The sequence below is a fragment of the Eucalyptus grandis genome, chromosome 8 (assembly GCF_016545825.1).
Source record: "Eucalyptus grandis isolate ANBG69807.140 chromosome 8, ASM1654582v1, whole genome shotgun sequence".
Lineage (NCBI taxonomy): Eukaryota > Viridiplantae > Streptophyta > Magnoliopsida > Myrtales > Myrtaceae > Eucalyptus > Eucalyptus grandis.
Window position 1 is genome coordinate 47,395,062 of NC_052619.1, and position 27,720 is coordinate 47,422,781.

General features: G+C 41.3%; 5 protein-coding genes across 8 annotated transcripts; 3 read left to right on the plus strand and 2 right to left on the minus strand.

The window, feature by feature from the left end:
- The first annotated feature begins 837 nt into the window (after positions 1–837).
- LOC104414796 lies at positions 838–2,302 on the plus strand. The gene is made up of 4 exons (XM_010025977.3): positions 838–998; positions 1,075–1,305; positions 1,764–1,839; positions 1,988–2,302. Exons 1-4 carry the CDS (start codon positions 918–920, stop codon positions 2,023–2,025), a joined length of 426 nt encoding a protein of 141 aa, XP_010024279.1. The 5' UTR covers positions 838–917; the 3' UTR covers positions 2,026–2,302.
- Positions 2,303–3,725: 1,423 nt separating this feature from the next.
- Positions 3,726–5,042, plus strand: LOC104414797 (late embryogenesis abundant protein D-34). Its single transcript, XM_010025978.3, has 3 exons — positions 3,726–4,084; positions 4,211–4,501; positions 4,649–5,042. Exons 1-3 carry the CDS (start codon positions 3,752–3,754, stop codon positions 4,742–4,744), a joined length of 720 nt encoding a protein of 239 aa, XP_010024280.2. The 5' UTR covers positions 3,726–3,751; the 3' UTR covers positions 4,745–5,042.
- A 4,909-nt stretch (positions 5,043–9,951) lies between these two features.
- Positions 9,952–11,336, plus strand: LOC104414798 (transcription repressor OFP16). Its single transcript, XM_010025979.3, has one exon. The coding sequence runs from the start codon at positions 10,205–10,207 to the stop codon at positions 10,949–10,951; it is 747 nt and encodes a 248-aa protein (XP_010024281.2). The 5' UTR covers positions 9,952–10,204; the 3' UTR covers positions 10,952–11,336.
- Positions 11,337–17,854: 6,518 nt separating this feature from the next.
- Positions 17,855–20,810, minus strand: LOC104414799 (probable prefoldin subunit 2). The gene is given in 3 exon segments (XM_010025980.3): positions 17,855–18,350; positions 18,353–18,512; positions 20,592–20,810. Coding segments are annotated over 2 exon segments (426 nt in total). The 5' UTR covers positions 18,507–18,512; positions 20,592–20,810; the 3' UTR covers positions 17,855–18,078.
- A 1,345-nt stretch (positions 20,811–22,155) lies between these two features.
- On the minus strand, positions 22,156–27,036 carry LOC104414800 (cysteine synthase). 4 transcript variants are annotated; one of them, XM_010025984.3, is made up of 12 exons: positions 26,890–27,035; positions 26,612–26,679; positions 26,092–26,145; positions 25,879–25,988; positions 25,645–25,702; positions 25,066–25,329; positions 24,840–24,977; positions 24,583–24,634; positions 23,819–23,898; positions 23,084–23,143; positions 22,860–22,940; positions 22,156–22,550 (listed from the first exon to the last, which is right to left on the minus strand). In XM_010025984.3, exons 3-12 carry the CDS (start codon positions 26,131–26,133, stop codon positions 22,458–22,460), a joined length of 978 nt encoding a protein of 325 aa, XP_010024286.2. In that variant the 5' UTR covers positions 26,134–26,145; positions 26,612–26,679; positions 26,890–27,035; the 3' UTR covers positions 22,156–22,457. The 4 variants fall into 4 exon arrangements, with proteins under 4 accessions (XP_010024286.2, XP_010024288.2, XP_010024285.2 ...); XM_010025986.3 differs by lacking the exon at positions 26,612–26,679 and having other exon boundaries at positions 26,890–27,036; XM_010025983.3 differs by lacking the exon at positions 26,890–27,035 and having other exon boundaries at positions 26,612–26,812.
- Between the last annotated feature and the right edge of the window lie 684 nt (positions 27,037–27,720).

Here is a 27,720-nt window from a genome sequence, read left to right on the forward strand (position 1 = left end):
TTTCTTGCTCAAATTAAGTGACAAAACTGTCATCTAAATAAATTTTTTTACCTTACAAAAAATAGTAGCATACTTTCTACACATCAATTTACAAATCCATTTAATTTGACATTATACAAAGAATTATATATAGGGATAAGTGAGGAGCTTTAGTTTGTTGGACTACCACTTTTGTATTTTATCTCAAAATTACAATTTACTTTTAAATAAATATGCTATAGATATATTTATATAGATGCTTGCAAAAAATTCATCAAATGCATACAAATCTCACACTTTGTTAAATGTTCAATTCTACGCAAGGCATCCAGTCTATCAAGTACTCAAAAGGTTTAAGTTTGATGAGCTTATCATTACAACTCCAACATCTATACAAAAATTGAAAAGTCTTTCTACATAAAGGAACATATATTCAAGCATATTATTGTGAAAAATGGTCAAAACCTATAAACTGATGGAAGATAGTTGACTCATTTAGCATTAAAGGAATCACTATCAATATTGTTCAAATCATTCAGTTGAGAAATTAAAAATCAAACTCAGAAGTCGTGTTTCGAATAGATATAATCAAGAGCTAATGGTCGCCCTTGAGCCTGTCAAGGCACCCTCGAGCCAAGCGGGCACAAGGGCACCATTGGACAAGCTTGGACAATGCCATTCAACAAGAGATTCCGGCCTGGCCTGATCCGACCTGACCCGACCCGAAACATCAAACATCACTAATTCAAGGTGGGCCAAGATCTTGACAACTCATCAAAACCCTGTCCTTTTCTTGAAAATATGTCGTTTAAGGTACCAAAAAAGTACTGAAACACCAATAAAAGATCAGGAAAGAACGAGGAAGAACAAAAGCGCGAGCGTCTTTCTGATTCAGTCTCTCCCAACCACTTCCTCACCGGACCAGAAACCGACAAACCATGGCGGCGAAGGGAGCGTGTCTCAACCACGTCTCGCGCGAGTCCTCCGACATCCGGCGCTTGGCCGAGTTCTACAAGGAGGTCTCTCCCCCCGCCGATCGGGTCTTTCTCCATTTCTTTGTTGGGTCCTGAATTGGCTTTCTTCACTGGGTTGCAGATTCTTGGGTTCGAGGAGGTGGAGACCCCCGACTTCGGGTTCAAGGTGATATGGCTGAGCTTGCCCTCCACGGGCTTTTTCCTCCACCTCATCGAGCGCTTGCCGGAGGCCAGGCTCCCCGAGGGCCCCTATAGCGCTAGCTCGCCGACCGTCGACCCCAAGTACCTCCCCCGGGGCCACCACGTCTGCTTCAGCATCTCCAATTTCGATTCTTTCGTGCAGACCCTCAAGGTGAATTCTTTTCTCACTCGGTCGACAGGATGTTGCATTTGATATCTTGGGTGCGTTCGAATTCTTGAAATTGGAGCGATATGGTGGTCGTTTAGGAGGTCTGGTCATTGTAGTAGCCCCGATAGGCAGATGGGCAGTGTTTCGATATGAATTAGATTCATATGTCCGATGAATGAAGTGCTTGTGGATGCGATTTTGGAGGGCATCTTGATCATGATCTTTGCCTCGTGTAAGCCTTGCTGTTTGCGCTTGGACTTCTTCTGGGATGGTTGTTGTGCTGCTCGATTTGTTTTCAAGTCAATTTGGCTGCTGCTAAAATAGTAGGGGAAGTTTGAATTTTAGATAGTTCGGCACGAACATTTTGGCATAATGTTTGGTGATGTTTTATGTTCGAGTTCAGTATGTTCTTTTACATGCTCTTTTCGTCGAAATTCATTTAGGGAGCCATGGTTGTGCAGGAAAAAGGGATCGAAACTTTTCAGAGGGCTCTGCCGAATGGCAAGGTTAAGCAGATCTTCTTCTTCGATCCGGATGGTAAGCTCTTCTAGCTGCATTGTCCCTCAGTGCCACTGAATTGACATCTTGGCTTCCTCTGCGAAACTATCTTCTAATAAACAATAGAATCCGTGAGTTGTGCATTCCTGTTCGGGAAATAATTTCAAATGTATCTTTCCGTGTGCAGGTAACGGTGTGGAGGTTGCGAGCAGGGAGGATCCTTGATTGGTGGTAGCTGTTTGTCGAATGCAGAGGAGGTCGGGATGCGGTGGTTAGTATGTAAGAAATTATTATGAGACTTGTGAAATAGAATAAGTAGTACCTATGACCGATCATCCTATGAACACAATTCTATCTTTCGTGATCCCGATTTGCAACACAATCTGAACTTGATATTTGTATTGCTCTATGATCACTTGTGGTTGTGCATCATGCTATTTCAGTGCAACCAAAACCAAATCCATTCGATACAAATGAACAAGTATGATCCCCTTGTGGTGTACATATCATGCTGCCAAAACATCGAGTTGGCTATAGCAGGCTTTGAGAATTGCTAGTCCTTACATACTTAAACTCTGTTTGGAAAGTTATGAGAATGGGTGAGAGGCTTGTGGGATTCGACGGGGTAGGGATGGCTATATTTCCAGGAAGTGTTTGGCCTGCCTGGAAAGAAAGGGGCTAAACTCCAGTTCTTCCACTTTCATTCATCAATTCGTCGATATACAAGTTTGTTTATGTCACAAGAAGTTAGGAATACAACGAAAGATCCCATTTTGAAATCTAAGATCCAGTAGTTATTGAAATTTACTATATTATGTTAACTGTTCGTATTTCGTTCATTCTATCGGTATTCTCCCAGGTACCTGTAATTGTGATCCGTTTGCCAGAACCAAGGGGTCTTTCTGTGGAAACCTTCATGAACAATGGTCGTTTTTTTTTATGGTTTTTCCGCTTCTCGCAGCTGCTCTTTCGACACCTCCGGATATCTGGTGCCAAATCGTCGCTCATTTCCTTATTTCTTTGATAATAGAGGTGGCTATCTTTGTGGCATCGATTTTACAATTCAGAATTTGTTTGGTTGAGAAAACAAACATAATTTCTTCATCACATATGATTCGATAAGATATATAAAGGGTGGGCGAGAGAATTTGAGGAGAAGATTATTAAATATCCCCTCCCTCGCCCTTTCACAACAGAGTACCTCTCGTTCTCCATTTGAGTTTTCGTCACCTCCTTCACAAAAAAAAAAATATCTTAAAAATGATAATTTATATTTTTAAGAAAATATTTTTTAAATTATTAATTTTTTATGAAGTAAATGCATCCTTAATGTTAGCAACACATGTACCTCAGCATCGGCTTTTTGAAATGAGATGAATTGAATTTCTTATTTTCTTATGGGATGAACTTGGACGAACTATGATGTGGTCGCAAATAGCCAAACTCCTAACGATAGCAAAAGATCAGTTGATTTCAGGTTTCCAATTTGATCCGATATTCTTGTGCGTTTTTTCCCTTCTTTGCCGCCATCTAATTTCACTTTTAGACTAAAGAAGTTTCGCTTGAAGATGCGTCTCATAATGGACAGATCTCCAGTGTCCCCTTGCAAAATGGTGCAACTTGATGCGTGAATTCATCTTTTGCATTCAACACCGACTTTATTAATTTGTCAGAAGTAAAAAAAAAAAAATACGAAAAAGTAAAAAGCCAGGTGGTTTGCCCCAAAACGCGCCACGTCCTCTGAAGTTCCACGCGTAAACATTTCGGTCGGCAAGTCTCGAGCAGCCACGTCTGCTCAGAGTGGCCACGTGTCTTGCCACGGATCACACTCCCAACCCCCCACGACAAAAGCCATGTCACCGGAGCACTTCATAAAGGACAAAACCGCCAACGTTCGTCCGCCGTGGAACCCGAGTCAACGTAGTTAGCAAGCGCGCCATCGAAGGTAAAAATGAGCCAGGACCAGCCGCGGAGGCCGGAGCAGGGCCAAGCCGGCCGCGAGCCCATCAAGTACGGCGACGTCTTCCCCGTCTCCGGCGACCTCGCCTCGAAGCCCGTCGCGCCGCAGGATGCGGCGATGATGCAGACCGCCGAGACCGTGGTCTTTGGCCAGACCCAGAAGGGCGGCCCTGCCGCCGTAATGCAGTCCGCTGCCACCAGGAACGCACGGGCCGGTCTGGTTGGCCACCGCGACGCGACGGATGTCGCCGCAGACCAGGGCGTCACCGTCACGGAGGCCAACGTCCCCGGCCAGCGAATAGTCACTGAATCGGTGGCGGGACAGGTTTTCTATCACATATCCACTTGCCTTTTACCACGAAAGTGATGGAACCGACGATGCGCAGGGATCACACATGAGTCGGTGCAACATGGAATGGTAATCAAATCTCACAGTTTCTGTTGTGATCAGGTTGTTGGGCAATACGTCGAACCCAAGCCGGTGCAGCACGTGGCACCGGCAGCCGTGGTGGAGCAGGGCACGCTCACCATCGGCGAGGCCCTCGAAGCGGCAGCCCAGACGGTGGGAGACAAGCCGGTGGATCAGGGCGATGCGGCGGCGATTCAGGCAGCGGAGGTTAGGGCGACTGGCAGCAATGTCATAAGTCCCGGGGGCCTAGCCGCTTCCGCTCAGTCCACGGCGGCTCACAACGAGCGGGTCGACAGGGATGAGGACAAGATCAAATTGGGTGCCGTCTTGACGGTAATGTTCAAGAGCTTTAGGCGAAAGAAATTGACGCGATATACTTAGTAGGCACGCTAGTGTCGGAGAAATAAATCAAAGGGTAATTCACATGTGGAATAATCCGTATTAGTAATGAAGAAGGTTCGTGTTTGTTTCCCCCTGTAGGGTGCGACGGACAAGCTGCCGGCCGACAAGGTGGCGACGAGGCAAGATGCCGAAGGGGTGGCGAGTGCGGAGCTGAGGAACAACCCGACCTGGTGACTCAGCCGGGTGGCGTGGCGGCCTCGGTCGCCGCCGCCGCCCGACTCAACGAAGCTGTCAACCTTTGAGACTAAGGGTTCGGAGAGGAAGCTTTGCGACTTTTGACGAAATGGGTTCGTGCGTTTTGTTTTCTTTTGGTGTTTTTCCTTCGTTCTTTGGGAAGTGAAGCGGCTCGATGTAGATGTCGGATGCAACATCTATCCGCCTGGGATGGTGTTTTTTTGGGGGAACTTTTTGCTTCCTCTGTTATCTTTGTTTCAATTGCAGTCTTTGTATTCAATCTGCAAGCGTTCGTTCATCCTCATTCTGAATATGATATTAAGCAACTCAAAGGGGAACTGGTAAATCGAACTTAGCTCCTAGCCTCATAAGAGAAAAACTAATAAGTCAAATAAGTTAAACAAGCAAAGAATTGCAAATCTATATAAAATTTGATAAATTTAAGGCATTTGTGAGAGATACAAAAGTTGGTAAACGACAATAATATTCCATAAATTAGAAAATTTAAATAAAGGTCCATGAGTAACTCAAATAAAGATCGATAAATTTATATAAGTGTTGTTCAGTTAGTAAGTTACCGATAAATTATATAAAAATTAGATTGCTGGGAAGTTTATCATTAGGGCTTTATACTCACAAACTATTTTAGAAATTTACAAGCGCATAGAGAACATTCTGAGCTCCAATCACACGACAATTTTCGACTCCCTTTGCTTACGCTAGACTTCCGAGCACTTCGACTTGAGTTGATCCCCAATCGAATTTTGCTCAAGATCGAAGCACAAGCACGGACGAGCGTGACCTCTTTCCATATGCTGAATTATTGCAGAAGATGTTTACTGTGGAGCCGGACATCTACCTACCCCTGTAGCAAATCGCGTACCGCGTGCAGTAATTCTGAATATTCAACGTCGCAGCTGAATTATCTCTTCGGTGTCGACATGCATGCCGCAAGAGTTCTGTCGCCAGCGACGGAAGCGGTACCGTCTCCACTGTGCTCGTGCCCATATGCGCGCGAGACGTTCAGGGTACGCACGTGAAGCAATATTCCGGTGCGAGAAAGATCGTTCGCACAGTGCGCAGTTACTGGCTTTCCATGAATGCGGTCATCCGTCACATAGAATACGCCCTTTTCGAATGGCAACTTCTTCTTATTCAGGAGCCTCTTTGGCGTGCGAAATGTGAGTATGGTGGGGCGGGGCGGTCATTGATAATTCTGACTTCCTCTTATGGTTTTGGGAGATGATTAGTCGCCTTGAGCTTTCAAATTACTCCTACGAAACTAAAAGATGCATTCGAGATGAATGTTGTCTTATGGTTTGGGGAGATGATTAGTCGCCTTGAGCTTTCAAATTACTCCTACGAAACTAAAAGATGCATTCGAGATGAATGTTGTCAAAGGTAAGTAACAACCAAGAGCATTCTCAGAAGTGTTTTCCCCTTGATAATTAAAGGTGCGAGAAGGGGTAAATAACTTTGGTCAACCTTCAAACGTTATCTTATGAATTTCATACTGACGATGAAATATTTGATTTCAATCATAATTATGATCATTTGAAGCCGTCTCATTTGTTTATAAGAGTATAGCTAAGGTAAATCCTACACCATTGCACGATCAAACCTACGCCGCGAATAATAGCCAAGACTTCCTGAGATCCAGGGGGAATTAGGCGGTTTCGAAGCTATGAGGCTAGGCTACGACCAAAGCATCCCCAGCTTGCTTCTTGGAGCGATTATGTACCATCCTAACGCCTCGATCCGAGCAGACCGTTCGTACAAAAGATTGCAGATCATACGTGCGTGAAACCTAAAAGATTTTGATTGAGATTTGAACATGACATGACATGACAGCTTCTCGACCCACATTCAATGCCAATCATCGGTTCATCACTCCACAGACTTTTTGGATTTTAAAATTAACTTTTACCAGCATCGGCTCACTTTACAATAATTTGCTCTCGAGGGCGACCTTTTTCCACGCTCAAGGGAGGTAAAGGTCATCTAATCTAGTGCAATCCGCCAGATTTATCATGATAATCACGGTTCAGATAAATCCAGAACTCAATTCATGCAACCATTTTTATTTCCTCTATTACTAGTGCTACGTTGACCATTTTTTGTTCCGAAATATTAGCAGCTTTCTAGGAAAGAACATTTTTATGCGTACCCTTTTAATTTTAATTACACAACCAACGTCTATCACAATGAATTTGGATAATTGGTGAAATTTTCAAATTAATTACTGGGACTAATTATGATGTAAGCACACACATTCTTGGCTCATGCACAGCGTTCTGAAAGTGCGAACAAACGATGGCCCCTGTAATGTGATCTGAATGGGGAGTGCGGGGGCATGTGCTGACTCGGGCTTCTCTCTCTTTGAAAGGACAATAATTCAGTGGGAAGCATAATCTTCTAACAGTGCCGTGAGAACCTCCAGTACAGCTTCTCTCCATCTGCCTTGCTTGCTGGGCGCCTAGCTTTGACTATCAGTCTGACGCCCCTTAAAGATCTCACGGCTCTCTCGTGATCTCTTGCGACCCGTGTCGTCAATGGAAAGTACCTGCATCGTGAGATTCACAAGTTCGAAGAAAGGGACTGGCCATTCGGACGGGAGAGAACGTGGCGGATTAGCGGGAGGCGGAGGGAGGGGCCAACTTACGAACTTTGTAGCGACTGAGTACAACTACAAAGCATGATCCTTCATTGGATGGTTAGAGTTTAAGTAGAGCGGTTTTGCTACGTCTAGTTGATCCGGTGATCTAATTTCACTAGCAAGATCATGTGCAGCTAAGCTCGTAACTTGGGCTCTCTATCACAATCACGAATAAGGATTGAAGGGCGGGTTGACTTGTGTAAGGAAGAACTTTCGAGTGAAATTAAACTCAATGGATAAGTACATTAAAGTAGACTAAAAATTCGATTTCTCCAACAACTTCCTGTCATGTTCAGACTCATCAGGCTTAAGAATCTCGATGAATGATAGTCGATCTTAGGCATTATATTTAAATTTAGTATATCGACCCGATCCGGATTTATTGTCATGTGCTCACGTAAAATGTTCCGTTTTGGGTCCATTTGATGAGTCGGGCACATGAGCGACTGATTGATTGATGTGCCCGCAAAGGAACTGTGGGGGCTCTTTCGGGCACGTGAAGTGATGGGGGCATTTTAGCGTGGATGCACTTGTTTTTTACCGCAATTTAGCATCCACTCCACAGGAAAAAAATGCCTCTTCGGGAAGAAGACGAAAGAGCCTCCTCTCGGTCATCTCCTGCCTTCGTTTCAGCCACTTCCAAAGAAGGGGTACGCATCGTCTCGGTTTGGTGATTTTGAAACCCTAGCTTTTCAGTCGAGTGACAAAAAGGAAGCACCCTTTCGTGCCCCGGGTGAGACTTTTTGGAATGGAACCTCTTTAGGAGATTGAGATTCGATCCCAAGTCGAGCGAGTTCACGCGATGAAATGTCTCGGATGATTGTGGAGTGGTGAGAGACTGACCCTGGTGATTTATATGTTCAAGATCCCTCTTGTCTATCGGGTGTCATGTGCGAGGACGGGGTGGCTCAAATGTAGGCTTCGTCTAGGGAAAAGAAATTGGGTCCGTGAGGAATGTCGATTGTATGATTGAGTCATATGGAATGCGCGTATGCAATGGGTCTCGAGAAATTAGTATGAAATACATTGAACTGTTGTGCATTCAAAAGTCAAGTCCAAAAATCTATTTGTTCTCATTAGATTAGTTCACCATTGAGTGATGCAAAAAAAAAAAAAAAAAAAAAAAAGATTAATGGACAAATTGTCACCAATAACAAGTTTCTAAATAAAATTACTAAGAGACATGCGCATTTCCTTCACAATGTATTTGTTCTTTTCCTATATTTAACTTCTTTTAAAGTTGAACATAGCAAGGCTAGTGCATGCATTTATTCCCGGCGGTTTGCTTCGTCATTATTTTCAATTCTTATGTCTATCGAATTAATCCGAAAAACGCAAGAGAAACAACGGGCGGCTGGACTGGCTTTGTTTATCACCCAAAAAGAAAAACCAATACACGAAACTTCCGAATCAATAATGGAAGGGGAGTCAAAATCTAGAAAGCTCAGTGCATAAAATAAACAAAATAGAATAAGATAAAGACAGCCACAAAAAGTGTCCCTCTTGAGACCTTATAACCGGGCTCGTGGTCCGCCGGGTGCGAAAAGAAAAGTGCGATCTGGAGAGAGCACAATCGATGCTTCCGCTTGGTCATTACGTGTTGTCACCATTCGCTTGCTTTCTTTAAATTTGTCTTGATATCGACATTCAAATCGACATTAGGTAGATCCCTCCCTACTCCTTTCCTTAATATAATCTACTCATTCAGAAGTTGCCGGCCGTCTGAGGACGGAATTTGACATTTTGGGTTGCGACATGTTACCAATTTTCTTCAATTTCCAGCTAGTTTTTTTTTTTTTAATATATTTGAACTGGAAGTCCTAAAATTTGCCATGAAAGTGCAATCAAGTCATAAAATTTTCAAAAAGTGTAATTAAGTTCTAAAATTTATCATGAAAGTGCAATTAAGTCCTAACTTTTTAAAAATACAATCAAGTTCTAAAATTTGTTACAAAATTGCAATTGAGTCATAAACTTTTCAAAAAAAAAAAAAATAATCAACATAAGGACTTGATTGGACTAATTTGACAAAGTTTAGAATTTGATTACACTTTTCAAAAGTTTTATGACTTAATTGTATTTTTGTGGTTCAATTGCACTTTTCAAAAGTTTTAAAATTCAATTGCATTTTCATGATAAATTTTAGATTTTTCAATGCATATATCCTTCTTCTTTTTTTTAAACTCAAGAAAGTATGCTAGCATTTTATGCGGGTCTACGCGATTAGCTCTAGACATCCTTTATAATTCCAATGTTCTCGTCGAATCTTGTACTCAAATAGCTAGAAGAAGTTGGAATTTGCAAAAATTAAGGGAGTTGAAGCTTCGTAGTGACCGTATAAATACTTATTAAGTGGCTGGCCCCCCTTATGGCATGCTATGACAAAAATCAAGCACAGTTCCACACGCATTATTTTCTAATCATAGACTGTACAAAGACAACATTAGAGTCCCAAAAAAATAATCGAAACCCCGTAAAAATATTGCCCGAAATGGAGCGTTGTCCAATGCCCCAACGCTCCTTGCATAAAAGAAAACTCTCCCCCATTCCCAAGCTCTCTTCTCAAACCACGCACTTTCCTTCTCCTCCACACGTATACGTTCACTCCCTCCTAGCCCCCCTTCTTCACTCATCATTGCTCCAAAGAAGACTACTCTTGCAAACACGCATGAAGAAGAAGAGTAAATGAACCCACCAACTCCATCTTCCTCCCCTTCCTCGTTCAATCCTCTGTAACCCCCATTAATACCCTGAAAAAAAACCCTAGAGCTTCTCTCCCTCTTTCTCTCTCTCTCAAGGGAAAGATGTCCTACATCTTGTGGAAGAACATTAATCGCTGCTTCCCCATGTTCAAGTGCCTCCCTTCTCTCCCTTCGCCGCCGCCGCCGCCGCCCTCGAAGGATCAAGACGACTCGTCGTCCTCCGTTTCCACTAGCACCACCACCACGCCCACTTCCGTCCTGACCAAGCACTTCAACTCCATCTACGACCTCACCTCGGATCTGTCCACCACCTCCAAGTCCTTCACGCCCTTTACCGCCACCGACGACCTCCTCTCGTCCTCGGACGACTCCGACGTCGCCCACTCGCCGCCCGACTTCGCCACCATCTACGCCTCGCAGCGCTTCTTCTTCTCCTCCCCTGGCCGGTCCAACTCCATCGTCGAGTCCGCGGTGACCGCCGCCGCCACCGCCGCCGCTGCTCCTCCCGAGGCGACCTCCTCCGCTGCTCCCGGGGCCGAGGACAAGACCGAGAGCCTAGCGGAGGCCGGCGGGGTCGCGGTGCACAAGTACTCGCCCGACCCGTATTTGGACTTTAGGAGATCAATGCAGGAGATGGTTGAGGCCAGGGATTTGAGGGATGTGAGGGGTGACTGGGAGTACTTGCACGAGCTGCTCCTGTGTTACCTCAGGCTCAACCCTCACCACACCCACAAGTTCATCATCGATGCCTTCACCGACCTCATCATTAGCATGATGGCCCCACCGGAGGCCGATAGAAGCCGGAAACCGGGCCGGCGACGGAGGCAGCGCGGTGGTTCGATGGGGTAATAAAACACTGATAGCGTCGACAATGTTAAGGAGCGAGAAAAAAAAAATTGAGAAAAGGGTAAACTTTGGGTAGTTTTTGTTTTTTGGACGGTTTCTTCCATGGGTTGATCTTTTGTCTTTTGTGTAAAGTGATGCTTCATCCATGAAGACAAAAAAGAGCAAAATTACTTGGGCATTAGCAGTCCAAGGAAGCGTGGGATGTTAATGTCTCGATGCACGTCTTATCTCTGCGATTTTCCTATGTTATCTGCCCTATCTTTCTATGTAAAAAAATTGAATGTGTTGGAAAGACAAAACTGTAATTCTCTCATTGTGTCCGGCGAAGCAACGGAGTTATCGTCTTGTCGTGCTTATTGCCTAATTGCAATCTATTTGCTTATTTTAATTTTGGCCTGGGTCTTAGGGATAGCACGTGGGTTTTCATTTCATGATGTTTTGTGTGTGGTCCTGGAGTGGACTTATAAGCAACTTATCAAGTGACCATACATAATAAACATGTTGGGGAGCCATGTGTGCACAATCACGAGGGTACTTCACACATACAATTATTTGGGTCTTTTGGTGTGGTGGGACATTGGAATCCTTACTCGAAAATGGGAACATTATTGAGACCTTTTGGATTTGTTATTACTACAATATATTGGATAGCCATACCGGACACTTTCACAATTTAGACGACCCTTCTTCCCTAAAATTAGCATGAAAATTGATTCAAACATGTGTTCAAAGTTTGGACTTGATTGTACAAAATCAGAATCAGAAGGTGCTATTTCTGAAAATCGACGACAGTTTACGAGTTTTGGTTGAGCCCAAGTACATGGCCATTTGATGTTTTCGTGTGGTTTTACCTCACGGAGAAACAAAAGTTCAATTGGCAACTTGTGACCTAAGAAAAATTTCAACGAACATGAGATACGTAGGTAGCTTATTCTAACCTTCCGAACCACATAGTTTAGAAGTGGGACATCTAGACTTTGGCCAACCTAAGATAAACGATATCGGAATGGTCAAAACGGATTTCTAGTTCTCGTTTGTTTCACTTGCTCACGATGTATTAGCAATCTCTACAGTAATAACTTCTACGGTGCATGCATAATGTGGAAGTTTGTGTTGAAAATTATGATGAAGGCGGGCTTAAATAGACCGTATAATATTTTAGTTCATGAAAAACCGGCCGTTATAAAATAAATAACATATACGAGACAATGTCAAATAGCCCGAATACGGTTGTGTGATCATATCATACTGGGTTTAACACAATGTGATTGGTCAGTTAGTGTTGATCGGTATTTTGTCTTTGATCATCCATGATGAATAGACTTGTCAGAATTTACTTTATAAATAGACTACGGTCACTTCATATGCAATTATTGATTAGCTACATAATCTATCATGTCAAATTTGTCATAGATGTGTGTTTTTTATATCCAAAATCATATTATCTAGATAAAGAGACTCATCTGACGAGTCCACTCAGTCCACGACATTTTTTTAGATAAAAAAGGCAGAAGGGTCGCTTTGCTTTTTCTCTTTTTTTTCCTTTTTCTATGAAGAACTGACAAACTTGGTGGGCAAACCCGAGAGGATCCTAAGAAATTTGACATTTAATAAGTAGGGTTAAAGAATTGACGGATATATATTTTTTTTTATTTGCTTGTTTTTTTTTTGTTTGCTTGTTTTTTTCGCAATAGAATCCCAGCAAATTGGTCACAAGGTAGTTGCTTCAAGGTTAGGTCATCACCCGACCATTTGTCGGCATTTCATGTGTGTGTCTTCATTATTTAAATCTTTTCCATGCTTTTGCAAAAGTCTCCTGGCGTGGTAATGACATTTGGTTTGTCCTAAGGAGCCGTAGTTCCAGTGCAACAATTTTGGTTCATGTGTCTTCTTCTAGATCAAAGAGCTCTATCGGCTTTAATTCTATGTCAATTTGGGCATAATTTGTCTTAAACATAGTTTAAAATAACAAAAAATGATCCGTAAAATAAGGATACCGTACTAAAAGTCCCTTTCGGATTCCTACTTAACTACTCCAACATTTAGAAATTCATCAGCGATTTCATTTGCGTGATTCAAACAACGAAATTGGTTAAAAAAGAAAACGTCAAAGTGAAAACAAAAGAAATGGTTGGTTTTCTCAAACGTGACATGTTTAACACTAATTTGTTGAAATGCAATTGACTTGTAGCATCGTGAAAGTTGCGCCATTGTTACGTAAAAGACTTACTCATCTTAGTGGGTTTTGCAATGCCATACTCTACTACGGCATGATTCTTGATTGAAGTTAAACAAGCACAAGAAAGCGAATAAACCTGATTAAAGTTGATAGGGATGTGCTAAATTCATGGCCCGCTTGCCCAAAACTAGCTAGGGTGAGGGGGGAGAAGAAGCAAGAGAGGCCAAACGCAGAAGCTGGTTAAAAAAAAGATACAAACGAATGAAACCAAATATTGTCCCCCGACTTAAAAACCATGCGTGCTGGTGTTAATATATTGAGCTATTAGACATTACTACATATAAAAGCAATTAGAGATTCGGCTATGAGCATCTAACGAAAGATTGGCCTCCCCCAGATGAAAACTTATCTAATGAACAAGATTCATCTACACATGGGGAACAAATTGATTATGCTGCGAAAAAAAAATGAACTGAGGATCTGTATCTCAATTATTGTAAGAGAACTCGACTGATGATAGCGTGAATCATCATTTCAGGCGGTACATCGTGACTTTTGCACACGAGAGATTCTCAGAAGAAACAATATCTAGAAAGTGGGTCCAAAGCATGTGGAGATTAGTACACTAGATGAATAAGATATGGAGCCACAATCTTGTAGACAATGACTTGTGGATTTCAGTCGAGGGGTCGCTTTTGCCATTGTCAGACGATGATAAATCCTTCCTTGTCTTGCTCCATAGATCATGGTTTTCCATGAAGTGGTAAGGACCATATGAGCGAGAAAAAACTATAACTAATGCGTTCGGGTCATTGTCAGGGGGCACACCTAACGGGAAAATCTCGCCCTTGGTTTCTTGCTGAAGAAGAGGTTTTGGCATGTGGAATAGACGGAAGAGACGGCGAGAGTGAGGTCGACAATAACTCGATATTCTATGTGCGAGATGAGCTATTCCGTGAGGACAACGCAATCAAATCGAAACTCGGGAAGTCAAATTTGAAAGTGTAATTTGTTAAGTGAGCAAAGATGTTGCATTTATAAGCTCATCGAAACTGCACATGTAGAGAGCACGATTGTATATTCACTGACTAGGGTCGGATTGAAAACCTCGTTAGTCCGAACACAACGTCAGCGGTGGAGTGAGTCTCTACAAACACTCATCCAAATATATTTTCCCCAGCGATGAACAACACTCGTTTTAGATTTCATTTCAAAGCACCCCACTTACGATCTATCCTGAAGATCACCCTCAAAGTGATTGGACATGCATGCTTTAGCAGAAACCGGAGATTCTTAAATTTGAAATGCCTCAGAGATAAAGAGGATCTTGGAATAGCTTCCATTATGTCGATATTATTGGAGATTCCAGTCGTCCATGATTGGGTCAAAATCCAGATTCGTCACATCAGGCCGGTCGGTCTGATGATGCTGGCGACGCGCGACATGCATCACAAGCTCAAGACTGTTCATCATCAGATAGAAGAAAGAAACAGTCCCGCTTTCGTTGGGTTTCTTCTCTCCTCGGGAACGGCTAACTTTGCCTACAGACAGATTACTTTAAACTCTCGCCGCTCGCATGCACGACGACAAAAGGATTGCAAGAGCATGCCGAGTTTATATTCCTTCTGTACGTTTTTACCACATCCCACAATAAAAAAAAGAAGAGAGAGATTAACATGCATGGGTTGCTGTTAACGATGAAGGGGCACACATGTCGTGAAAACTAATGCCGACATCCTTCTCGGGTGAAGATTTTGAGAATCATGTCCATATCATGAGGTTGCCTTTTTTCACTGTTTTGTATCTTTATTGGGAAACGGTGGTTACTGTCGTCCTGCGTTATTAGTTTAGATTAGATGTTTTGGCAGCAACTTGAGAGCTAAAGGGTAATTTCATGATGTTGAGAACATTACTAGGTTTGTCATATTTAACATTATGGGAGGGGATAAAAAGGTGAGATCGTTCAACGGGTTAATCGCATTACGAAGCATCAAAGTTGCTCTTTTATTTTTTTTGTTTTCCCAGTAACGGCTTTTGCAAATGTAGTGTCGAAACTCTGCTGCAGGTTTGGGAAAATGATGTTCCCTTACTATGCTTCGCAGCATATTCCGAGAAAGTGAAAGAAGCTTGGTTTTTGGCTTAATCTACTCACAGAGATCGGTCGGAGATATAGGAGCATAATTTCAAGCCCTTCTATGGTTCCTCAAGGGATCGATCACTAGTTATACCCATTAAATTTAAGTTCATTTTCTCGGTAAAGTACCGTACAATAATAATTCGTATAGAAAGTTATAACACGATGAATTTGGGCATGACAAGGTATGGTGGTAAGAGGGAGTGGTTTAATTCGCTCCAATTGGAGAGTAACAAGAAGAAGCACCTTACTGTCTATTTTCCTGTGCTTCTGAAATCTTTCCACGTGCACCTTCAGTTTTTTGAACACTTTCTTGTCCCCAAGCGATGTTGCCCAACAAGCCTAACGAGAAGAAGACAAAGGGAAGTAATAGCTTGTCTCGCCAGGACTCAGAGAGGTGTGGGAAACCAGCAGGTGATAACTAATTGGTGAATCCAATTTGGCGCAGCTTGTTTGATATTACCAGACATTAATGGAAGGAATCCATTGAGTACAGTGACAAAACTGAAAGGTTCGATAATTCAATTTGTACAAACTGAAAACTATCATTATCAAGGCCTACTTCTGTCACGATTCCTTCACTTTCGTTTCTTTCTCAAAAGCAACTCAAGTCCTAACTCGAAGTTAGACAGAGAGCTCCTCATCGGAGCCAGGTAACAGATCGAGCTGAGCTTAGGGAAGACTGACAAGCCGGTGCTGGAAAGAGACAATGAGGGTTAGATGGAAACCCTCAATGCCATCATAGACAAAAGTTGCCCGCAGAAATCTATGTATGTATCCAAAGATACTTCGCCTTCATATTGTATTTCGAGGCATCCCTTTTATAGACAAACTCGATCGGTTCTTATTTCTTTTTCGATGATAAACCATGAGCTACACTTGTGTTCCAAGAGGGCTGGTCGTCAAAAAATGGAACTTATGCATTCACTTCACAAAGAACCGATAACGGAAGACAACTCTTCGTTAGACCATAAAAAGCTCTAAATATGATTTACGTGTCAAATCTAGCCACTCTGATAATGTAATTCATTGCGATAAGGAGTAGATAAATATGATTCAATCATATTAAACATGACTCATTACTGATGAGAACTAGCCAAGATTAGCCACACGTGCTACAATATCAAACTTTCGCAATTGCCTAATCTCTCTGCCTTTTGAAATTCCTTCCCAGGTTCCTTCTTTTTCTGAAGGTCCAAGGCAACATCATTCAAAAGTAAATCTTTAAAGTTACATCCAGGGATTATTTAAAACATACAGCAAGTAATTTCTATTAATAAAAATTTCTACTATAACAATTAGGGATAAGCATAGTTCTAAGATAAGTCTGGGTATTGGAAAACAAAATTGATGGGTACCGATTTAGTTCCAAATTCTTAAGTATATATGGTAGGTTTCAGATTCTAAAATTAAGGGAACCGATTTCGATAGATAAGTTCTAGATTCTTCAAACTTAGAATCTGGAATAATCTAAGTTTCTATTTTCAAGGATACACATGATTATAATTTTCACTTTGTTTATGTTTCATATTCTTCATATGTCTAATATATAAGTCATAATCAATGAATTAGAATAGCATCTTGTGATCATTAGAGATGATTTATTGCAATCATTATATTAAGAATAGGGTTAATACCTTGAAAAACCCCAAACTGGTACACTTGTGACAAATTTACCTCAAACTATTTTTTTGACCACCAAAAACCCCAAACTGGTACACCTTTGACAAATATACCCTAAACCGGTACACTTGTGACAAATTTACCCTCTGTTAGTTTTAGTTAAATTTTCTTGTTAAATTATAAAGTTAAATAACACGTGACAATTGATCGGTATATCAATTTGTGATTTTACACTCTGTTTGTCATAATTTATAATTGTTGTGATTTTTTTGTGGTATTAATCTAATTTTTCGGAGGATATATTAGTCACAAATTTACCAGTTTAGGGTTTTTTATAGTTGGTCGGGATAAATTTGTCACAGGTGTACCAGTTTGGGGTTTTTCATGGTTAAAAAAAATAATTTGGAGTAAATTTGTCACAAATATACCGATTTGGGGTTTTTTAAAGTATTAACCCTTAAGAATATATGTGAAACCTAAATAGACTTTAGGCGATGTGATAATTGAGTTTTAGACCCAAGAGTATGTAGAGTAGGTCCTGAATTTCAAAAACTCGGAAAACAATTCTAATAGGTAGGTTCCCTGAGTCAATCCTACAACCGTTCATCCCTAATGATGACATGACCAATGTCTAGGATATGTGAGAATTCAATGGTTGATTGGACTTTTGCACCTTAGTATAAAAGCTAATGCCTCGATGAATAAACCACGAAAAAGGAAAAGCATAAGAACTCTTGAAGGCTCCTTATTTGGGATATGCAGGAAGAGCTAGCTAAGAAGAAATTTTATCTTTTGACATTGCCTCCGCCATCCGCACCATTAAGGCTGACCCTTCAACACGAGCGCTAACCCTTAATCAGTGCTTCACTTTTAAAAACCCAGCTGAAGAAGTAGAAAATAATTTCAAATCTGGTTCAATCAGACAAATCACAGTTTTTAGTTGTAAACGTTTGGATAAGATTACCTGAGGTGAGTCATCATGCTCGTGAAATAAAATAAGAAAAGGAGAACATTACCACATGTTCTAACCTTCGGCACTCCCAATCAAAGCACAGCACAAAACCAGATCACTACAGCATTGACTTCCAAAACACAGTAAAAGAAAATAAAAAGTTCATGCTTGTATAAAGAGAGAAAGTATAACTCGCAATGCTAAACAACAAGATTAAAAAGGGTAAGACATTATCCTGCTTTTCAACTAGCAGGGCCCACAAGTACACCCTGAGAAGAACCTTCCTTCCGGCCACCATCATCCTTCACGTCACCATCGGACTTCCGTATCCTGATCTTGTATTTGGCCTCAAGATCAGCAATTTCCTTCTTCTTCTTTTCGAGGGCCTCGTTCAACCTTCCGATTACCTCCTCAAGTCCCTCTTTATTGCGCTGAACTGCAGGCAGAACCTCTTTGATGGTTCTCTCGACCAGCACACCACCGATCATTCGGTAGCACCGTCTTGAAGGGTCAGTGGCTGGATAGCACTTACGACCAAAGAATGCTCACTCACCTCCATCTCTAGCTCTGTGATCTTTGAGTAGATTTGGTTAAGTTCATTCCTTAAGGAACCATATATAGTTGCAACTGCTTGCTCATTTACCGGTTCACCTTCAGGTCTAGTGGCCATATTTCACTGCAACATAAGAAATCAGGAGTATTTTGGTAAGAGGTCACATGATGAAACTTTTTAGGTCTGAAAATCAATTTTTGAGTGTAAAAGAATATAGATAATGGAAAAGCAGACAGCTATGGTGCCTTGGACTATTCATGTAAGTAAGGCGAGTGGAACAATAGCACATGAAAAAGGGTCAAGTAAACAGTCCAACCTCAATCATTCGATGCTATTCACCAAATATAATCAGAAATTCACAAACATTAAACCAAGGAAAGTTCAAATCAAATGACGAAGCTCTCTGAAATCAAAGCTTACTATGCTTCTACCATGCAACCTTATAATCTCTGTTTCAGCTTTTCTGTATGGGATAAATAACACATGCTAAAATTTGAAATTACAAAACCAATCAGATATTCACAAACATTAAACCAAGGAAAGTTCCAACCAAATGATGAAACTTACCAGAATCAAAGCTTACTATACTTCTAACATGCAACCATACAATCTCTGTTTCAGTTTTTTTGTTTGGACCAAATAACAGATGCTAAAGTGTGAAACACATTACCAATATGCAAAGCATTGGGGAAAAAACTTGAGTACAATTATTGTGAAACCAGTATCTACATTGTTATCTTCAAGGAAAAGAAACATCACAATCTTACAAAAGGCATCACTTACCGATCAATCTGGATATCATCTGATAGGGAATGTTTTTAAAAAAAATAAGGTACCATTATCATCTAATAGGAAGTATGTTCTGTGACAAACAACAAGATCTCATGATGAGAAGAAAATGGCTGATGTGTATCCAAAGAGAAGAATAATGACGGTTGTTTTTTATAGTAGGAAAAATTTTAAGAGATACACACTCATGTCATCCAGTAAAAAGAATACCATAAACAGCCTCAATTCGAGATGGAGGGGAAAGAGAGCAGAAGGAAGGATTGGAAATGCGCAACTGTTTTTCCTTTTTTGGCAAGAACACGAGCAACCAGTTAGAAAAACAGGCATACAGCGCGTAATGATAGGAATGGTACACAAAACTAGTAGATCATCAATGCGTCATCCAGAAAATTTGCTTTCAGTGACAAAAACACAGACAGGAGCATAGGATGTGATCAGCCACAATAAACCATCACTGTCTGTTTATCCAAGAATCTCATTAAATACTGTGCCATCACACAAGAACGATTAAATAACATGTAAACAGTACAAAAGTTCAACGGAAAAGGTAAAGATAATCATCAAAGTTCCAAAGACAAACAAAAATCCCATTATTCAACAGTATACATGGAAAAAAAGAGCAAGACTTGCCCAATCACCAACTACCCACCCACCAACAACCCTGTTTGGACTTGAAACTTCCTGTTTCTCTTCCCAGTTTCCTGGTTCAGACTCAGATATACGTTCAATTCACAACAAAATTATCGAGAAGAAACTTCAGCAAAGGAAACTAGTGCAAGTGACCTCTTTAGCTCTTTTTGAAGACTTCGAAAACAGAACAGAAAAGATAACCACCACCAAAACCACGCAATGCAACTGTCTCAGAACAGGTCAGGAGAGAGGCAGAGACTCCCTTAGAATTAAAAGGCCAAAAAAAAAAAAATCAGAAAACTTAAGAGGAAAAGAAGAACAACGAAGCATCCGCTATCAATTGTAATAATTTAAAGGTGCCCATGGCTACATACTCGCACCACAACATCCCACTGATCATCCATATAAAAAAATCAACCTTTTCTCACACAGGGCCGATCAAAAACCACCTCAAGTATAATCAGTTTGATCAGCTCTCTCACTGGCTATCGTGGAAATTTTCAAATAATTTCGGGCAATGCTTGCAGTTCATGACTGCCTCATTTGCCCCTCTTTCAGTGGCTTATTCCTACCAATCCACCCCGACTGAATACAAAACCACCATGAACATCATCACCCACGAAGCATCCTCATCACCTTCTCCTAAAGAACCGTTCTTTTTCCTCCCACACACGCATAAACCACACCCACCGCCGGCTTCAAATCCCACACTACTAGAATACAACTACCGAAAGATCAAGCACCGGGAGTAAAAAAGAAGACCGTACGGCACCTGCACCTCACCTTCGCTTCACTCGAGGACTCGCGAGGCGATCAAGATCCGATCTTGGCTGGGTTAGAGTCGCAAAGAATGGAAATTTCCGTTCTGGGTTGCGCCGAAACGCCTCGACCGGCGATGTGGTCAGAGCACGGAAGCTGGAGTTTCAGCAGTTCGCGCTCTTCGCGATTGAAGTCGTGCACAGAGAGAGAGAGAGAGAGAACCCTAAACCCCCAAATCGGTCGGTTCTGGTGCTTCGAGGAGATCGCAGTAAGAACGCCCCCGGGCCGGGCTGAGCTCTGCCACGTGGCATGTCGGCCCGCCCGAAGTTTGTACGGGCTCGGGCCGGGTCATCGTCTAGACGGGTTTGGGCCCCCCGAGCCCGCTCTCTTTAAGCCCGCCTATCCTTTCTGTTTTGAGGTAATTTTCACCGGCGGTCCATGTATATTTAGCCGAATATCGAAAATCACCCGTCTACTTCTCTTTTATTCAAAACCAACCCTAAATTTTCAAATGTCTCACATTAGTCCTCCTGTTGCACTCTTGTTTTACATTGTCGGTCGGTTTTTGCTAACATAAACTATTGAAATTGTTGAGTTAGAGTTTGAAGTATAAGTATTGTGTCATGATTTTTTTCAAAATATCACGTGGCACCAAGGCTCCGCCACATTGGGCGACATGTAAAAATTTAAAAAAGAATGGAGAGAGACCCTAATATGAGCTCTTAAAGTCACGGTAGCCATGGTTGCTTGAGTTCTCAGCTCTTGGCCATCGCCACCAATTCTCAAGGTCATTGCATTAGCTCTCAAGCTTTCAGCTTTGCAATTGCCATGATTGCTCAAGCTCGAAGATTGTGGCTCTGCTCATTATTGCCATGTTAACAAATTCCCAAAAAATTGAAGGATGATTGCTAGTGCCATTTTAATGTAAAGGGATTCTTTCAAAACGATTTTGATTTTCAGGCATAAAACACATGACTCAATGATGAGATTGCACCTTCCTACCCACCTTTTCGAGAAACTAAATTTTTGGCTCTTAAATTTTGTTTTTAAATTCATTTGTCCAGTGAAATTTATTTTGCCACGCTGCCATCTTATGGTGCAGTTTCACAACTTAGGTCAGCTGCGGCTTTTTTTGGGGCATGAATGCAATTATATTGTCAGGATCGATACAATTTTGGCTAAAACATTGAAAATAAGGATAAGGGTTTGAGTCTAATTGATGCAGCTCTTGAAATAGTAAGGAGCTAAGTGAAAATTAATAAACATTGAGGAGCCAACTGGAAAGAGGAGAGGGGTGGGGCGCAAAGTGTGATTTTTCCTATCGTTCCTGTTTTTCTCTTTGCCTTTAAGGAACACGTCATTTCAAATCTGATAACATCCATAAAAGAGCTTGAGGCAAAGAGAAAGATAATATAAAGCTTGATGATACTACTTAATGGCTGTTATCTACAAAGATCTTAACAAATCGAGGCTGAGTTTTTGGTAAACTACAATTAAACGGGTCGATGAAGGTTTAAGCATTCCTTCTGTTTTTTTTTCCATTTCTTTAAAGAACAAACTTGTGGTATAATTCGTTACTAAGATGAAATAAAGAAGCATTTTGCATTCATTCTGTAAAAGCATAGGAGGATGCCATAAGCATAGACATTGATAGGTCAATCATGCTTTATGAGTGAGCCACAAAGTTAAGGCAGCGAAGTTGGGTGAAAATCCCGACACTGCATAACTTTATATCGATGAAATCAAAAGGTGGTCCGCAATTCTAATCCCCAAACAGTACATGAGAAAGCAAAAGAGAAGCTCGATGAGAGATTCATCTGCACATCTTAATGCCCCAGAAAAGACTAGATGCTTGTGTAGTCTGGAAAAAGAACATCAGTCCAGAAATGCTCAGGGCTCAAAGGTCATGTTCTCTGCCTCCTTTCTCACCGACTCGAACAGCACAGAAGAGAGATATCTCTCTCCAAAGCTTGGAAACACAACCTGCACCAATCATTTCATTCTATCAACCAGTAATTCATACCCATTATCAGTTCAAGCACCTCGTATTAAGCCCCACAAGTAAGTTGAGGCTAAAAGCGGAGCCTGGAGCTATTGTCTAAGCAGAGGGGGTCAAGGGCCTAAGAGAACCCTGATCATGGATTACAACTATCCATCCCCTGGCTATTTCGCTCTAAGGGGAAGACCAGTGAAATTTTTTTTGACTTGTACATGATAAGTCAGGCAGCGCAAAGAAAACCCCACATCATTATTCATTTCTAAGGAATGATCAATGAAGAACAGAGGACTTACCACTATTAATTTTCCAGCATTCTCTGGCTTCTTGGCGACTCTAATTGCTGCTGCTGCCGCCGCACCGGAGGAAATTCCCACCTACATTTTAAGAATTGTAACATCAGAACAAAAGACAAGACACGACTTCTACTATAACCCTCAAATGTAGTTGAAGAGATTTGCTGTGGGCCATAAATATAAGTAAGAGGGACAATCAGGAATGACAAGTGATGGGCACTTACAAGCAAACCTTCTTTCACTGCAAGAAGCTTTGCAGTTTCAATTGCTTCATCACTTGATATCTGCAGGAAAGAACACATATTTGGTCTCAGGGATTACTCATGAAACTGATGAAATGGATTAAAGTTGATACGAAAAGTTGAAATAAAGCTTGGCGATGACAGCGAGTAATCTCAACTGGTTCAAAAGCATGGCCTTTGAAACTTTGCCGCGTGCCCAGTAATCATCAGAGATAAGGGTTACTTTGTTCAACCAACATAATTCTGTGACTATGTATGACCTTTAGATTGTGAAGGTGGAAAATTGGACAGTTTACACTATGAGATTGCAGCCTGATATCCATATGTTGAATATGAATATGATTATTGTCTATCACAATTTCTAAGTACCCATTGCAAAATAAAGGTTGCAACAATACATCAACAATGACATAAAACGGTAAGCTAGTGAAAACACATTTTGTGGAGGTCAGCATTGCGATGGCATTTGTTTGCGATTGCTTGATTTAGAAAATACTTCTAAACCTCAGGAACATCTTAGGTCTAATCGTTTTCATATCTGACCAGTGACCAATAGCAGATGAGAAATCAAAGATACAGGTTCCACCACCTGATGTCAGCATGACTAAAGCTCTCAGTGACACGTAAAAGAGCCTATCACATCACTTCAAAAGCCTGTTGTTACCATGAAAGGTTTGCATTTCATAGAATCTCATAGATTAAGAGAAGAATTCTTACTTGAATAACTTCATCAATAAGGTCAACTTCCAAGACACCTGGAATGAAACCAGCACCTATCCCTTGGATCTTGTGAGGACCTATTAGAACCAGTCAGCAGCAATCGATGAGACAACATAAATCATCTAAACAAGAAAAGTTTAAATCTGCCACTTATTATATAAGAGAGATTAGGGCTTGTTTTTCAAACAACCATAGAAGATAGGTGCTATTATTTACTTATTCTGAAACTGTTTAATATGGCTACAGATGCAGCATAGATGGATGTAGATGAAACCTTTAGAATTTTCAAAGTTAATAGAACCTCCACATGCCCCAGAAGTTATAAGGCCTTGAATCAAGAAGCTCCATTGACAACATATTAGAATGTAAATTGAAATATGGAAATGAGAACACCACTTCAAATCCAGAACTTATGCTAAAAACATTGGCAACGCGCCATATATAAATCTTGGGAATCATACCCTTTATATTTAACCCCATTTTATATATGAAAGAATTGCAGCTCTTTTCATTTTTGATCAGCTTACATCGACAATTTATCATCTCATATTTCATCTTTCCGCAGAGACTGCTTCTCTCTCTTCCCATGCATTGATGCGAAACCATGAGCCTTGAACTATAAGGACTAGAAATGAGACCCCATCATATCAATCTCTCACAAGTCATCAACCAATCTTAATGAAACAGAATTGGATGATTAACTAGATTGTGCATGGAGATTTAATAATCGTGAAAGGTATAATATGTTCAAGGGAACTAACCAGGCTTCCCTCCAGATAATACAGGGCTTTCAACAGGTTCAACACCATAGAGCTGATAAATAAGAGAGAACCAGTAAGGAACTTAGACTAAAGGGAGAAAAAGAATAACATGGAGCTGATGCAGTGCTCTCAACACAAAATGAATGTTCAGGCATGAGGTTTTGTTATTTAAGGCATCCAAGGTTGATAATCACCCAAAATTGATTATATTTTGTCTGAGTTCAACACATGACAAACAATATCATAAAACAATCTACCTTTATGTCTGGGTTTTGCTCTTTAAGAAACTTTCCAGCACCAGTTATAGTACCACCAGTTCCAATCCCAGAAACAAAGGCATCTATTTTGCCTCCCGAGCCTTTCCATATCTCTGGTCCGGTTGTTTCATAATGTATCTAAATAGAACAATGACAGCCAGGCTCAAGTTATTGTCATCACCTGCATATACAACCGACAAGACATGACAGTTGACCACACATGTACCTTTGGGTTAGCAGGATTCTCGAACTGCTGAAGAATGTAAGAGTTAGGTGTCTTTGCCCGTATCTCCTCCGCCTTCTGAACAGCCCCCTTCATGCCCTTGGCAGGATCGGTGAGGACCAACTCAGCTCCAAAAGCACGGAGGATGATCCTTCTTTCCAAACTCATAGACGCTGGCATTGTAATGATTAGCTTGTAGCCCTTTGCTGCTGCCATGAATGCCAACCCAATGCCAGTATTGCCACTTGTAGGCTCAATCAGTACACTCTTCAGCAATTTGGAATGAAATTGTCAAAATGAAAAATCCATCAGCACAAGAGCTTCATTTCTATATAAATCCATTTGCAACTGTGCATAACAGCAGTATATCGAACATCACTACACTCGGCTAAGGGTCATAAAACGAACAAATAAACCAAGCGTTTGCTTTCTATCATTAAGACTATGAATCAATTCGTTGTGAGAAAACAGACCAGTGTAGTTCGTAAAATATTGCACATGTCAAGAATCAACACCATTACAGAGTTCTGGTCATCCGCCATATAAAAACAAGAGATTGGAAGTATTTTGCAATCCACTAACCTGACCAGGTGTGATAAGCCCCTCGTCCTCAGCATCTTTAATCATACTATAGCCAATCCTGTAGGAATCATGCAGCAAAAAAGTTGCAGAAGTCAAGACTCAAATCAAAAATCACTTTGCTCTACAAAGTCATGAATAATCTCTCCATTTGAGAGCAATCAATAAGTTCTAAAAACACAATCCTAAACTAAAGATAACATTTTGATCCGAAACTCGTGATAGCAGAAGCTATACCTGTCCTTGACACTAGAGCATGGCTCCATCAGTTCAAGCTTCGCCGCCACATGAGCAACGCATCCGTCAACTACATTGTTGAGGTACACCAACGGAGTATTACCTATCAACTGTCACCCCAGGCAGAATCATGAGCAAAAAAATATGGATCCAACGCGCGCGCAAAATCACACAAACAGCACCAAGGCATCATAACCAATTGGGCATACCCACCTCGGTGACGTCTTTAGCGATTCCAGACTTCCCATCGGCCATGTTTCCAGATCACTGCAAGCAAACAGCAAACTCAAGCCTTGAGAAACAAAGACCACCCGTAATCCTCAGCTCTTAAAGCAATGAAGAACGAGCGAAAGGGTTATAAAGACCTCCTCGAAATCACCGAACGAGCGATATAATCTAAACAATCGAAACCTCAGCTCTATGTGGGTTCACGAGTTCGATGATGTAATGGCCGTTTCTTGTCCTCTGGCAATATAATACACTAGATAATATATAAATACCAAACACCCATTTCACGCTGAACACCAACGATGACCGACATCTATGCAGCGTTGGCACCTGGGTGATTTTTTTAAGCCCCAAACAGCAGGCCCGTGGAACATGCTTCGAATCGATAACAACGACGACGACGGTGTTCCCACAACTAACATTAAACTAAGCTCACGGTGCAGACGCAGCAGTGACGGAGAGCAGATGAGCATTGACCGTAGGATCGCAGGGAGCGAAAAATCACCTTGAAAATAACCCAGAAACGAGCTGGAAAGGATTTGACTCGCCCCTGAATGAATCTCGCGCAGGCCTCTGTCAGAGCCACGAACCCATGAGAGACTTTAAAGGCATTAATTTACGCTAATCTGGGAAAAGGGTCCTCGAATTTCCTAAAATTATCGTTTCATTTAGAGGAGATGACAACTGGGTCGTTTTCAGAATTTTTGGGCTCTTTCTAATTTTTGCCATGGAAGCAAGGCCAATCAGAAGATTACATGGAAGGCTAGGAAGCGTGAACCTGACCTGATTTCAAGGCTACGTTAACAGGGAATCGATCGTCACCCGCGGAAGAAGATGCCGAACGAATCAACACCATTCATTGAAGGGATAATCTCTCTCGAAATTTCCTTCCATTGACCTCCACAATATAAGGATATAAAAAATGCTTTCCCTTTCATAAGACGTGCGATGTTCGAAGACGCTATCGTGGTCATTTACATCGCGAGATCACAGATCGATGGAAAGTGATGTTGGAGGCATGCCAGTGGATGTTTCCACGCTGTTGACGTGGTGAGCATCGTTTTTTAAATGGGCGGCGTTTCATTTCTTTACTTTTTTTGGCTAGGAAAATTGATTATGTTACTATTTATAGGCTTGGAATAATGTTATGTTTGAATGAAAGAGATAGGGACCAAGATGACAATCGATATAAATGTTTAAATTTGGGTATGAGGGGATATAATTTTTAAAGTCGCACCAAAATGATAAAAGGAAGGGTCGGATATTTTATTTTAAAAACCTGTTACAAAACCCACCCCACGATCTAATTAAGTCCGCTGGAGGCTTTTGACCAATTTATATAATCTTACTATAAGATAGTATGCATACGATAAACTTAAACAGGTGATCTCCATGCCCTTACTTAAAATGGACGGATGCCACCTTGGGATTACGACAAAAGAGAAAGCTCATGAGCAAATGAATGGATGACGTCTTCATTTAAGCATGAAAGTTGATTTTTCAAAAGTCAAGGATTTTGCAATGCTCGTTTTCACTCAAACCAATGACCAGAGTTGGGCTTTTATTACCATTTTGAACAAATCCTTCACATATTGAAATAACAGAGGGAAAAGA